Genomic DNA, 13,914 nt, shown 5'->3' with positions numbered 1-13,914 from the left:
GTCTCAGGGTCCTGGGATCCAGGCCTGCATCGCCTCTCTGCCTACTTGTAATCTCTCTGTCAAATAATTTTTTTTTTTTAATCTTAAAAAAAAAAAAAAAGATCAGTGGAAATGGGGCACTTGGGTGGCTCAGTTGGTTGAGCATCTGCCTTCAGCTCAGGTCATGGACCCAGGTCCTGGGATTGAGCCCCATGTCGTTGGGCTCCCTGTTCAGCAGAGTCTGCTCCTCCCTCTGCCTCTCCACCCCACATGCTCTCTCTTTCTCAAATAAATAAATGAAATCTTTAAAAAAAAATAAAAGATTGGTAGAGAATTTGAAATAATTTTGAGGGATAAATACCTGTCTTTAAGAAGTTTTCAGAACCAAGTTGTGTTTGATGTAACCAGAGTCCAGTAGTAAGAAATAGAGGAGCTTCTTTGTTTTTACTGAGGCAAATGATATGGCCAACCAAAAAGTCTCAGCAATGAGCTGTAGAGGGCAACAAAGGAGCCAGAGATGACTCCAAGACCACAAATATGGAAAGAAAATAAGATCAGGATATAATCAAGTTTTATTAGGTACCTGTGGTTGGGAGAGGAAAGCTAGAGAAGATGATGATTGTCTCCAATATCTGGATAGGACTCAACCAGATGGTGCCTTCCACCTCATGGGTTATGATTCACAACTAATTTGAAATATTAATTGGCCTTTCTATCTCAGTGGAGATACACCAAAGAAAACAGGGATAATGGGCAAGGTCACAGCTAGTAAGTGGTAAAATAATATCTGAATTCACATCCCCTGTTTTAATCACTATATAAACTGCCTCCTTTGACATTCTTGATTGAGAATATCAACAAGACTATGGTCTTTCTAAAAGATAGATCACATATATAGGATAGTGTGTATTTTTTCACCCCCTTAACTAATTTTATGCTGGATACAAAGAGTTACTCTCATTTATCCATGACACATGTATGCTTTCATATTAATGGGAAATTATGAAACCTGTAACTAAAAATCATATCTAGAATATAAGTTTCAAGGAAAAACTAGCAATTCAAATAATCAATTGCCACTTGTATTTTGAAAAAAAAATCAATGATTTTATTTTTTTGATTAAGGACTTCCTTGAAAGCAGGTGTCCATGCTTTAAATTTTAGTGGGGTCTAGACCGCTACTGTAACATGCCATACATAGAAAATGAAAATATTTATGATCAGGATTCAAGTGTTCACATTTAATGAAGACATTCAAATATATAAATTATGGAGTTCCCAAGAGCCACATGGCTGTGGTTTGAGATTTAGATATAATAGAAATGTCTTAAATTTGCACATGATCCTGAGAAATCTATCATTTTTATATTTATTTCTGTTGTACATCTTCTCATATAGAAGACAAAAAGAAAATGACCCAAAGCAGGAAAATGAATTGACTATTTCTTCTGTTTAGAAATGTCTCCTGTTTAAGGTCTTAAGGAGCTATATTTCATTTTGGACCACTGGAGAAAATGGCTGAGAAAAACCTACAGCCCTGACATCCACACCCTAAGACCTTAGGTGACATCCCCATGAGCACCTAGCACAGAATAACTGTGTCTGTCTGGTGGGGCCTTGGAGAAGTATAGAAATAGCACACCCCCAGTATGGTGCTTTCATCTCCACAGGGACATGAACCAGCTACCATAATCAGCAAACAGATTGAATGGTAGAGATCTCAGAACTCCACTCTGATCTAGGAATAGATGTGCAGACTGGTAGCATATGGCTGTCCTGTTCTGGGTGCAGTCTCTCAAACAGCAGGGCTGTGATACCATGGATACCACACCTCCTGCCCATATTTGCACTTAATATGTTATTTCATTTTATTTGTTTGCCTAAGGAGGAGGCAAATAGCATTTGCACTAGGGCTTTGGTAAATGAGTCAGTCATATTTAAATAATGAAGAGAATGGCATGCTATGAGCTAAACAGTAGAAAACTGTCTGAAAGAAAGAGCGGGACTCCTGCCGGTGTCCAGAACTGCATTAAGAATTCCTATACATTCTCTGTAGCAATAGGATCAGAATTTCCCTGCTGCCATATTTTTAACTTGGAGTCTGGAAGTCCATCTCTCCAAAGTACACTTGCCTAGAGCTGAGACTGAAGTAGCTGTGCCCTTGATTTGATCCTTGACTATTTGGCTTTTTTTTTTTTAATTTTGTGAAAGGGTGCAAATTTTACGTTCTGAGACAGAGAATCAGTGTTGAGAGGAGAGGAGAGACTCAGAATGCTCTAGGGGAAGAAGGGGGCCTAAGAGGGAAGATCATCTGTTCTTAGAAAAAAGATTACCCCTATTCCTCATTCTCCAGGAAAAGGATGCTTGGCTTTTGCCATAACCAAGGTATGGGGGTACAGACACTGGTCACTACAGGGTGGTTCTCTGATGTAGAGCTAACAGGGGCCAAGAGGAAAAGAGACAAGAAAGCAATGAGGAAGGAGTCTTGAAGAGATAAGGAAGTAGGGGTGCCTGGCTGGCTCAGTCAGTGGAGGATGCAACTCTTGATCTCAGGGTATGGCTTTGAGTCCCATGTTGGGTATGGAGACTACTTAAAAATAATAATTAATTAGTTAATTAATTAGAGAGATAAGGAAGTAATAGTAAAAAGAATAAGCAAGATCCTCTGTAGGACAGAATGTGCAAATTCAATCATTTTAGGAAACACAAATCAAAAGGAACAAAAGTTGGGGTACTTGGGTAGCTAGTTGTTAAGCATCTGCCCTCAAATCCGTTCATGATCCCAGGGTCCTGGGACTCCCTACTCAGTGGGAAGCCTTCTTCTTTCTCTGTCATTCCCCCTTCTTGTGTTCCCTGTCTCTCTGTCAAATAAATAAATAAAATCTTTTAAAAGTGGGGGGAGGGCCAAAAAGTTAAAAATGGAGGAGAGGCAAGAAGATGTCTTATTAAAATGGAAGATGTCCAATCATTGCATGGTAAACCAATAGCTGAGCTTCAGAATCACAGAAGTGCCTGGCAAAGAGCTGATGTATGCAGGAATGTAACTTCACCATTAGAATGAGAAGTACTTGGAAATAATAATTATTAGCATATTTTCAGGCTTAAGGGGGAAAACAAATGAGACTATACCAAAATGCTTTTCTGTAGTTTTTCTCATGGTAAAGTACATAGCAGAAACTTGGCAAGAATAAATTAGCACTGGATACTTTTTTCTTTTTTTAAAGATTTTATATTTATTTATTTGTCAGAGAGAGAGCGAGTGAGCACAGGCAGACAGAGTGGCAGAGAGAGAAACAGGCTCCCTGCTGAGCAAGGAGCATCCTGGGATCATGACCTGAGCCAAAGGCAGCTGCTTAACCAACTGAGCCACCCAGGCATCCCATCACTGGATACATTTTTTGAGGAGTTGGGAATTTTAGTGAAGGCACTCTGACTATCAGCAAGTGAAAGAGGTAAAACACACCAAGTGTGGTATCAGAAAAGGTTAGAGGTAAAACTGGATATATAGGAGCCTACCTGTATTACAAAACCATTCTCTTGACCATGAGTTAACAGGAAAAAATTGAACTTGCAGTAGGAAAAAACCTATGTTCTATCTTAGTTTTATGACTTCCTGACAAATACTTTAGTTTCTCTGAGACTTATTTCTTTGTCTGTACCTAGTAAATGTTACTTTAATTTTTTAAAATTATTTACATTATTACTGATATGCTATATCTGTAGCAAATAAGTGGGAAACAAATGTACATTTTGTTTTATATACATATAATGCTTATACATTTAAGTGTGCATATCTGAAAATTGGCTAGTTTTTATTTTAATATTGGATATTTATTTGCTAAAAGTGGTGTCCAAATGATATATTATATCTTAAATTATGCCATTCTGTTATTTAGTATTTCTTCTTTATTGCATTGCTTTTCTATCTCTAGTGGTGTTTCAAGAGAGTATTCTATTTGCCTTTATCTTATTGACAACCACACCAGAGTATGGGTCCTTCTGAATTTTATTTTAGAAGTAAAATAGATTAGCTTTTGTTGGGTTTCCAAAATTCTAACTCTAGGACAGTAGAGAATGTGGAAATCAGTCACACAAAGAACAATAACCCATCTGGGGATGTTAAATCTGAAGAAGAGAATTCTCAGGGGAGATATAAGAGTTTCAATAAACAACTGAGAAGGCATCGTGCAGAAAAAGATTTTATTTATTTGTTGTAATTTCAGTTGGTAGAACTGAGTAGATTTGGGCTTAGTGAGTGGAAAGACTTCTGTTTCTTACATAATGATCAGGTGGAAGTGGTGGAAAGAACATAGAATTATAGTCAAACATTATTGAGTTCAACTTTGTATCCTGAAGTCTTAGCTTTCTCATCTTTAATATGGAACTTACTTTTGTATTGTGGAAGCCAGAGGAAGTGGCAAGCAGTAAAAGTATTAATTTTGATTAATTTTTTTTAATCCTCGAAGTCTAAGAGACAGAGAAAAATGTACAACTAATGAGTAGCTAGAGAAGAAAAGAGGAATAAAATGAAATCCTGATTAATCCGAATTAAAACAAGAGAGATAAAAGTAGAGGAAATATAGAAAGCATGATGATTGTCAACTAAATCAAATTTATTAGTAATTCCATTAAATGCTAATGTACTAAGTATCCCAACCAAAAGACAAATATTATCAAATTGGATTAAAAAAATACTATTTGATGCAAAAAAATACAATTTGATTCTTATAAGATATACATCTTATATGTAAGGATACTGAAAGATTGAAAATAAAAGGATGAACAGATAAACTATACAAATAGCCAAAAGAAAGCTGATATAGCTCTACTAGTATTAGGCAAACTAGATAAGAATTAGACACATTTTTTGTTTTTGTTTTAAGATTTTATTTATTTATTTGACAGACAGGGATCACAAGTAGGTAGAGAAGCAGGTGGGGAGAGAGAGAGAGGGAGGAAGCAGGCTCCCCGCCAAGCAGAGAGCCCGATGTGGGGCTCAATCCCAGGACCCTGAGATCATGACCTGAGCCGAAGGCAGCGGCTTTAACCCACTGAGCCATCCAGGTGCCCCTAGACACATTTTTTAAGATAAGAAGTATTACTTCATGTAAAACTCTCTGGCTGCCTCAAATTCTAGAATGTTAGAGAAGAAAGAGAACTAAAAGGCCTCTCACTCTAACCTCCTCATTTCACTAGTGTGAGAATCAAGGCCGTCAGAGTCAAATGGCTCACCCAGTGATGCCCAGCTCTTTAGAAAGAACAAACCCTTCAGGTAGTAGTGGAGTATCTGAAGAAAGGCTTAAACCTCACAAAGAGATCACCCAAATGCAAAATTAGTTTAAGCTAAAAGGTCAGCTTTCCAACAGTGGATAAATTTTTAACAAAGAAAAGAAGGAAAAATAATCTTTCTAATAAGTTTCTTGATATTCTAGTGGAGATCTAGAACCCAAAATCACTATTCTCATTCATTTTAAACCAATTTGCGCTGCATTTATTTCTTCCACCCAAAGTTTGAGTTTAATTTAAAATGTGTTTAAAAGCAATAAATGCGGGGTGCCTGGGTGGCTCAGTGGGTTAAGCCTCTGCCTTAGGCTCAGGTCATGATCTCAGGGCCCTGGGATCGAGCCCCGCATTGGGCTCTCTGCTCAGTGGGGAGCCTGCTTCCCTTTCTCTCTCTGCCTACTTGTGAGCTCTTTCTCTGTCAAATAAATAAGTAAAATCTTAAAAAGAGGGGGAAAAAAGCAATAAATACTGCACCAGTATAGTCATCCCACAGAAAGGACATTTTAAGAATACAGTTCTCTGGAGGTGCCTGGGGCTCAGTGGGTTAAAGTCTCTGCCTTTGTCTCAGGTCATGATCTCAGGGTCCTGGGATCAAGACCTGCATTGGGCTTTCTGCTCAGCAGGGAACCTGCTTCTCTTCCTCTCTGCCTCTCTGCCTACTTGCAATCTCTGTCAAATAAATAAATAAAATCTTAAAAAAAAAATAATACAGTTCTCTGAATATGTATCAGAAATTTATAAACTTCCCATCAGAGATAGTAAATATTTTTGATAATGCAAAAACAACCTTGCTTAACTCTTAAGGACTTAAGGGGAATATGTGAACAGCATTGTATGAGAACATTAGAAGAGATAATATGATTCCCATGACTTTTTAACTGTAATTTATCATGTCTGATCTATATTATATCATGTGAAGATTCTGGGAAGATTAAAAGATGGAAGTGTTCTAGATAGCCATGAGAATATGTATACAGCCACAGTTGTATACAACACAGTTGTATACAACTCTTTGTTGCTAGAGACCTCAGCAGAGCCTTTATTGGGGAAGACAACACAGTACCACCTGGATATTTATTGCAGAGCTGGGTGGCCACCAAGTTCTTTACTGTACCCAGGTTTATCCAGGCTTTTTTCACCACTCCAAGATGGAAGAAATATCCCATGACATTCATTCCCACATAAAGCTGGACTGGGACAGGCAACCTCCACAATTCATTTCCAAATGAATACCTGATTCACATGATTTATGGAAGACATCTATTACTCACAGTAGCTGCAGGTCACAACTACTTCCCACTATATAGATTAATTCTGTGACTAAATATATAGTCTAAAAGAGGTGTTAAGGTAGCCATTTGTTGGTTTTAAATAGCATCAAAGGGGGGCACTGGGTGGCTTAGTCAGTTAAGCAACTGCCTTCAGCTTAGGCTTAGGTCCTGATCCCAGGGTCCCTGTTCAGCCTGGAGCCTACTTTTCCCTCTCTCTCTCTCTCTGTCCCTCCCACAGACTTGTGTGCTATCTCTCTTGCTCTCTCTCTCTCTCTCTCTCTCAAGTAAATAAATAAAATCTTCTAAAAAAAAAAAAAATAACATCAAAGGGAGGCAGCACAAAGTATCGAGAGCCTGGGCCACATGTGGCCTCTGCCCACTTATTAGCTGAGTGACCTTGGGCAAGGCTCAGCTTCCTCGTCTGTAAGATGATAATAATACTTCCTTATTGATTGCTGCAAACATTCAATGGGTTATATATATCATACAGTCTTAAAACAGAGTTTGATGTATTATAAGCACTAGGCAGATGTTAGCTATTACCCCATATTTTATATAGTTCACAGGGCTGCCACTGGCCCTGACCCCACCTGACCCCCACTGCCCCTTGACCACCCACCAGCAGGCCACCTTCCACCTTCTGAGACTTGGACTTTCTGTCAGAGGGATTCCTGGGCCCCTGAGGGCTTCTCTGGCATATCATCAGCCCTGTCTGCCCAGCTGAACTTCCTCCCCTGGAGGACTGGGCTTCCCCTTGTTATTTGTGGGTCTTGGGCCTTGAAGTGGCAGTGGCAGGGCTGCTGTGGGGGGCTCCCCACATCCCTGGGAGACCTGGTTCAGAAAAGTCTGCACAGCAAAGAGCAGTTTGGTTTTTTTTTTTTTAGTACTTGACTTGCTTTATGGATTATTAAACTAACAAAACTGAAAAATTATATAGGAATATTATAGGAATTCTAATAAAATATATATAAGTAAAATATATAGGAATATTAAAAGAAATGACTTGTAAAGCAAAGTGAATTCTAGTTACAATGTGGGACTTCAAATATTTTATTGACAATCACACATATTCCATTTTAGGAATTAAAATTTCTTTTTTGGTCAAAAATTAGTGGAGTGGGGGCGCCTGGGTGGCTCAGTGGGTTAAAACCTCTGCCTTCGGCTCAGGTCATGATCCCAGAGTCCTGGGATCGAGCCCCGCATCGGCTCTCTGCTCCGCGGGGAGCCTGCTTCCTCCTCTCTCTGCCTGCCTCTCTGCTTACTTGTGATCGCTCTCTGTCAAATAAATAAATAAAATCTTTAAAAAAAAAATTAGTGGAGTGTGCTTGAAGTAAACACCTCCCCTCTGGTACTTTAATAATGTATTACCTGCCTGGAAATTCCGTGTACCTGAATTATACTGAATGAGTGAGGTGGAAGGAAAGAGAACAACTCAACAACTGGGGATGTTTTATACAATGAGATCAAACAGATGTAAGTTAATGGCAGTGAACACAGTGAACACTGTTGGAAAGTAAGACGTAAGCTATTTGCTACCTCTAGTACAACACATTAGTATTATCCCCGGTAGCTTACCACATTCCCAACCACAAATATCCTTAGAGAGTTTGGGCCATTGTGGTCAAATGGCTGTGTTTTCTAATAAGTGCATTCCTTCTGCTTGGACTTTCTCATTCTCGCTTGCTAACACCCTGTCTCTCTCTCTCTCTCTCTGTCTCCACACACAAACATACACACACACAAAAGAAATAATATATAATATATAGGTCCAGTAATGTCCCCAGATAAAGCATAAACAAATCAAACTCTATAGTAATTTATTATTGATCTTTAATAAAAATATTAAAATATGTCTTTTTATTTAGGACTGGAGAAGCTTGCACAAAAAGGGAGATCATTGTCTCCCTTAGCAAGTATAACTGGAATATCACTCTTTTTGATTATATCCATGTGTCTTCTCTTCCTGTGGAAAAAATATCAACCCTACAAAGGTGGGTTAAAATTAGAAAGGAAATTTACAAATTATTTTATATGTGTACTAAAAAGTACCTTATTGTGTTTTTTTTTTTTTTCTTTTGGTTTTAGTTATAAAGCAGAAGCTAGAAGGCAGGTAATGCATATGTTTCTACAAAAATAATTTTTTCCTGAATGCTTTTTCCTCAATTATTTTCACTGACAGAAATGCCCATTTGTCTTTTCAGGCCAGAAACAGAATACAGGAAAGCTCAAACATTTTCAGGTAATGGCCATGCTGAAAGAGACTAATATCAGTGTTAATGTATATAAATTAATATTGTTGATATTAATTATTACATATAATGTACTATTGATAAAAGAGAATTCATGTAATCTAATATTGATATAATACAGTATCTTACCTTTGAATATTGCCTTCACTCTACAAAGTATATTGGTTTTATCTAAGTCATGCAAGTCTATAAAGGCACTCAACTCCGTTTTACAGGCAAGAGAACCAAAGCTTGGAGATTAAGTCACTTGCCCACCATCACTGAGTTCTTTTGAATCCTAATCCATTGATCCTTGTATTATTTTGAAAATGTCCAGGACCCTCTCAATTTATTCATTCCTAAAGCAGATACAACGTGGGCAGTGCCAGCCCAGGGAGAAGAGGAAAGGGGAGCTTTGACAGTTTTGCTGCTGCTTTGTCCCCAGCAGTGTCCCTCATTGACATTCACTAGGGACTCCCTACAGAGTTGTTGTTAAGCTAACAATGGGGCTTTAACTCAGGACTGGGGGTCACGTGGAGCTGGGTTTCAGTGCCGTATATGCTACTTTTCCCCAATGTCACCTTGAGAAAACTAATTTTTCCTGACCTCAGCTTCCTCATCTACATAATAAAGATAATAACTACCTCCCCTAGCCAAACACATACACCTAGGTTGCTGTGAGAATTAAATACAATGTTGTGGGTGGAGTGCCTAATATGCCTGGATGCTTCGTGAATGTGGGTCTGCTTCCTCTTACCAAGCCCCAGAGACCATCTCGTTCCTCCCAACCACTCCACTCCCATCATTTTACAGATGACAGTTTGGGTGATTTCGATATTGCCTTGTATTATATTTTGGACCCATGGGCAGCTGTATTTAATTACATATTCTTATTAGTTCTGATGGTATCTGTTTTAGATCTGGCAGGGTACAGTACCTATTATGTGTAGTTAAGAGATGCTGTGACTCCCAGGATGAAAAACCTCGGTATGCTCTTTGGTAACTGAGAGTTACAAGGGACAAGCCTGCCCACACGCGTTCATTTGCATATAGAATACGCCGTTCCCACATCAGGCTTTAAGAATAATTGTCCCAAGTCAGTTTCAATTCTCAGCTTCGGAAGGAGTGATTTCTAACACTGTTTAATGGCAATATGACTGTAGGGGATTAGGAAACCTTAAATTGGTTGATACTCATACCACTTGAAGCAACAATAAAGATAAGTTTTACAAAGCCTTAAAAAAAGCTACAATAGTAGTTTGAGACATTTGATTTGTAAGTAGTATTTGTTTTACATTTCAGGCCATGAAGATGCTCTGGATGACTTCGGAATATATGAATTTGTTGCTTTTCCAGATGCTTCTGGTGTTCCCAGGGTTGGTTTTCCTAGTGGCTGATTAACCAGAGGTGTAAGCGGCCTTCAGTTAAGCGCTCGGGCAGTGTGGTCGAGTGGCTGTGCTACCCTCAGCAGAGTTCACTTGCTCTGTAGTGAATGATGTCGCCAGATCTGAGGAGCTAAATAAAGCATCTTTCTTGGCCTTTATAAGTAAGGCTAACATGAATTAGGAAGTTACACTAATCCGTAAACATTTTTTTACCTGGTTAGCCCAGCAAAGAGAGAACTAACTAGGTTGAAATTAAGAGAACTGAACAGATAGGGGACCAGGGGACCCTGATTTAAATCATTCTGCATCCCCTTGATGGCTACAGCCTGTCACTTCACTGATTAGCCCTTTCTGTTCCTCACTTTCCCTTCCCTTCCCCTCATAGCTTGCATAGACAATTGATCATACCCTTAATCATACTCTTATGCTCTTCAGTAGAAAGGTACCATATAAACCCAAAGTATGCAAGTACACATCTTTATTTGTCATCCTCAAGGTGCTTGAGACCTGAGAAGGGGGGCCTTTACACCATCTGAAACATTTTTCAGTTTGCAAAGACAAGGTCTTTAAAACAATCTGTTTTGTTTAACAGACCTAAAGAATGTTCTCTGAGCTCATCAGGTCATTAGCATTTTTATAGATCTCTGTAGGGACAGTCTTACCTCTGCTGCCTTTCCTCCCTAAGATAGTTCATTTAGGGAAGGGCTATAAACACACTACTTGCTTTAGGGCCTTTTTATTTCCTTTTTTTTTTTTAAAAGAACTATTTGTCATTAGGGATTGGTTACCTCACCTATTCAGTGAATTCTACCAATGAGTAAGGTTCATACAGTAATCTTCTTAGCCACAGACTTTGCACAAATGCTATGTGAGTAATAGAGGGAGACTGATTGGATTTCCTCCTCCTGAGGGCACGTTGGTAACACCACCATCAATGCTTAGCACTGCCCTATTCAGTCTCAAACAGCACTGGCTCACCTTTCACTTCTACAGTGAAAAAGACAAAAACAAATATTTGTAGATTAATTATTTCAAACAGCTTCTACCCACAACAGAAAGCCCCCTCTCAGGTGTGGCTTTTAAGTGGGAGAGAAGGAAACTGAAGAACTGGTAAGATTTGGAATGGAGTTGTTGAAGCCAAGAATTTCTTTATTTAAAATAATGCAGTTTTTATTCCTAGGAATTCATGAGAAAGGAGTGAGATCTATGTAAGAAACTTTAAATTTAACCTTGTGATTAATTAGTACCCAGTTTCGAGATGTTACTGGGAGGAACCTGTGTGTTCAAAATGCTATAATCCTCAAGAACTTGGGGCAGAGAAATGAGTGCTCTGATTACATATCAGAAGTCCTACTTATTTCTGTCATAAGTAGAATAACTCAGTTTGGAGCCATGCCCATCTTCTAAGCTGAAAACTCCTGAGGAATCAGCTAAGATTCTTCATGGGGAAGAAGTAAGAAATCAACACCAACAACAGAAGGAAAAGGATGTGGAGCAGGACCTGTGTAGGAGAACCTGTACTAGGAGAAGCCAGCATGACAGTTATGTGTGAAGATTAGCAGCCAAATGCAGTGGCTTTGAGAAGAAAAGGAAAAATAATAATAAAGCCAAGATCTCAAAGTTGAAGTTAAGAAAGAAAATAAATTAAATAACTAACTTCTGAGTTTTAAAAATAAGAATCATCTCTCAGCTTGTGGTACATGAACACGTGGAATCTTCCTCCTCTGTCTAGTTGCTGTACCTTTTGCTGTCCACTTAGTACCTCTTTGGGGAATTGGACAGAAAACAATGGCATGAAATGAACAAATTTATTACTTGTTGCCAGCTCTGATATGAACTTAGGTGAATAAGTTAGTTATTACCTAGAGTTTGCTCTTGTCATAGCTCCTGAACACCCCCATACCAAAGAAACTCAAGAGTTGATCTCAAGTACACTTGACCCTGGACCAACATGGGAGTTAGGGATGCCAAGGCTACCCAGTTAAAAATCTGCCTATAACTTTTGACTCCCCCAAAACTTAACTACAATAGCCTACTATTGACCAAAAGTCTTACCAGTAACATCAACAATTAATGTATATTTGTATTATATATTGTATTCTTATAATAAAGTAAGCTAGAGAAAAGAAAATGCTAAGAAAAGCATAAGGAAGAGAAAGCACATTTACAGTATTGTCCTGCATTTATTGAAAAATATCCATGTATAAGTGGACCTGTGCAGTTCAATCCAGGTTTGTTCAAGGGTCAACTGTACAAACTCTAAACCAAAATCTCCTTGACACAAAAATGTTAGGATGAATCATAAGGCTGCACATGAGAACTTTAGCAAGTGGAATGGAAACTGTTTCCAAAGAAAACACAAGCCTAAGGTGTTCCAATACAATGTAGCAGATTAAATTGGAATGAGATAACATATTCTTCAGATGATTTATCAAGGGCAAAGAGTCCTCTAGGCGATGCTCTATAAATACAAAGGACTGAAAGTGATCCGTTGGAAGTGTGTTGAAAATTGGAAGAGCTTGGGATGAGGAGGGGAACCAGATTTCAGCTGACTAACTGGAAGGCAGTGTTTACAAGAAGAAAATCATCAGATAAAAGGAAGGAGGAGTTAATAAAACATGAATGCCAGTTTCAGTAAAATACCTGTTGTTTACCAGGCAGAAATATACTGCCGTGCTTCCCACATTCTTCCAAGCCTTTAGTTAGAGCCCATGACTGAATTCAAACCAAACATCTCCCTTTGTGTGTTCTGTATTTCTTGGGACTGTCTATATTAACTTGCAGTGTGATGAGGGCTTTTGTCTATATATTATTCTTTCTTTTCAACCATCCTTGCACATATAATTGGCAAACAGTGTCAAAAAGCTAATTGAGATGTAATATAAAAGAAAATCATATATGCTCTCTGATTCTAAGCTGTCCTGGTATCTTCTCTTTTGCTATTTTCTTCTTTCTATTATATTTTCTTTACAGTACTGCCAGATTTTTTCTTAAATGAAGAAAAAAAAAAAGTGATAGCATTGGCAAGCTTTTTCTCTTCTGACTTCATAGCTATGCTGCCACATAAACTACCATAGGGTAAGTGCAGGAAACTGTAGCGAGGAGAAAATGGACATTGAAGGGAAGATAAACAGATCTAATTCTCTAATCATTACTACTTCCAGTTGTTTTCAACTATTCAATAGAGTAGACATACTCTTTACTACTCTGCTAATTGTTTTTAATGTGCCATATTTTCTAGATGCCAAGTAGGTCTGTTTCAGCCTCTGATGGTGTATCAGGACAAGATTTGCACAGTACAATTTATGAAGTCATTCAGCACATCCCTGCCCAACAGCAGGACTGTCCAGAGTAAGTATGAACTTGCATTTGGTGATACTATTGTGGAGGGGCTAAGTATTCAGCCCCAGCTTTCCCCAGAATTTATTGAAAGGCTCAGAAGAAAAATACCAAAACAGAAAATTGTAGCTTCTGTACATTTGAACACACTTCCCCAATGGAAAATAATTCTAGGGGAAAAAATAGACAAACACAAGTATCTTCCAGGGTCGTGCACTTGGGCCAGTGGACAAGATGCAGAGCTCTGGAATCTAGTATTTACCCCCAGTGAGTCTGGATATGAAAGAGATTTTCAGGCCAGTTCTCAAGCCTGATCATCTTGGTTATCTTGATGATTCTCCCATGACTGTGGTGATTTTAGAGCCAATGATCTGTCACTGGGAATAGGACCAGGAGAAAAAAAAAAAAAACCCACAAAACATGCACAGC

At 38.5% G+C, this 13,914-nt stretch overlaps 1 protein-coding gene across 8 annotated transcripts in view; it reads left to right on the top strand.

Moving 5' to 3' along the window:
• The window catches only part of HEPACAM2 (HEPACAM family member 2), a 68,110-nt gene that overhangs the window by 39,271 nt on the left and 14,925 nt on the right, over window positions 1-13,914 (top strand). For 6 of the 8 annotated variants that reach the window (XM_059171124.1, XM_059171131.1, XM_059171123.1 and 3 more), the window contains exons 5-9: window positions 8,399-8,524; window positions 8,619-8,643; window positions 8,735-8,772; window positions 10,064-10,137; window positions 13,388-13,497. In XM_059171124.1, coding sequence (XP_059027107.1) covers window positions 8,399-8,524; window positions 8,619-8,643; window positions 8,735-8,772; window positions 10,064-10,137; window positions 13,388-13,497 — 373 coding nt within the window. Of the gene's footprint in view, window positions 1-8,398; window positions 8,525-8,618; window positions 8,644-8,734; window positions 8,773-10,063; window positions 10,138-13,387; window positions 13,502-13,914 lie in introns of those variants that run through there. The other 2 variants (XM_059171130.1, XM_059171129.1) reach the window with 1 other exon arrangement.

This window comes from Mustela lutreola, chromosome 4 (genome assembly GCF_030435805.1).
Source record: "Mustela lutreola isolate mMusLut2 chromosome 4, mMusLut2.pri, whole genome shotgun sequence".
Lineage (NCBI taxonomy): Eukaryota > Metazoa > Chordata > Mammalia > Carnivora > Mustelidae > Mustela > Mustela lutreola.
The sequence above is the reverse complement of the archived record's forward strand: the minus strand, read 5'-3'. Positions and strand labels throughout refer to the sequence as shown.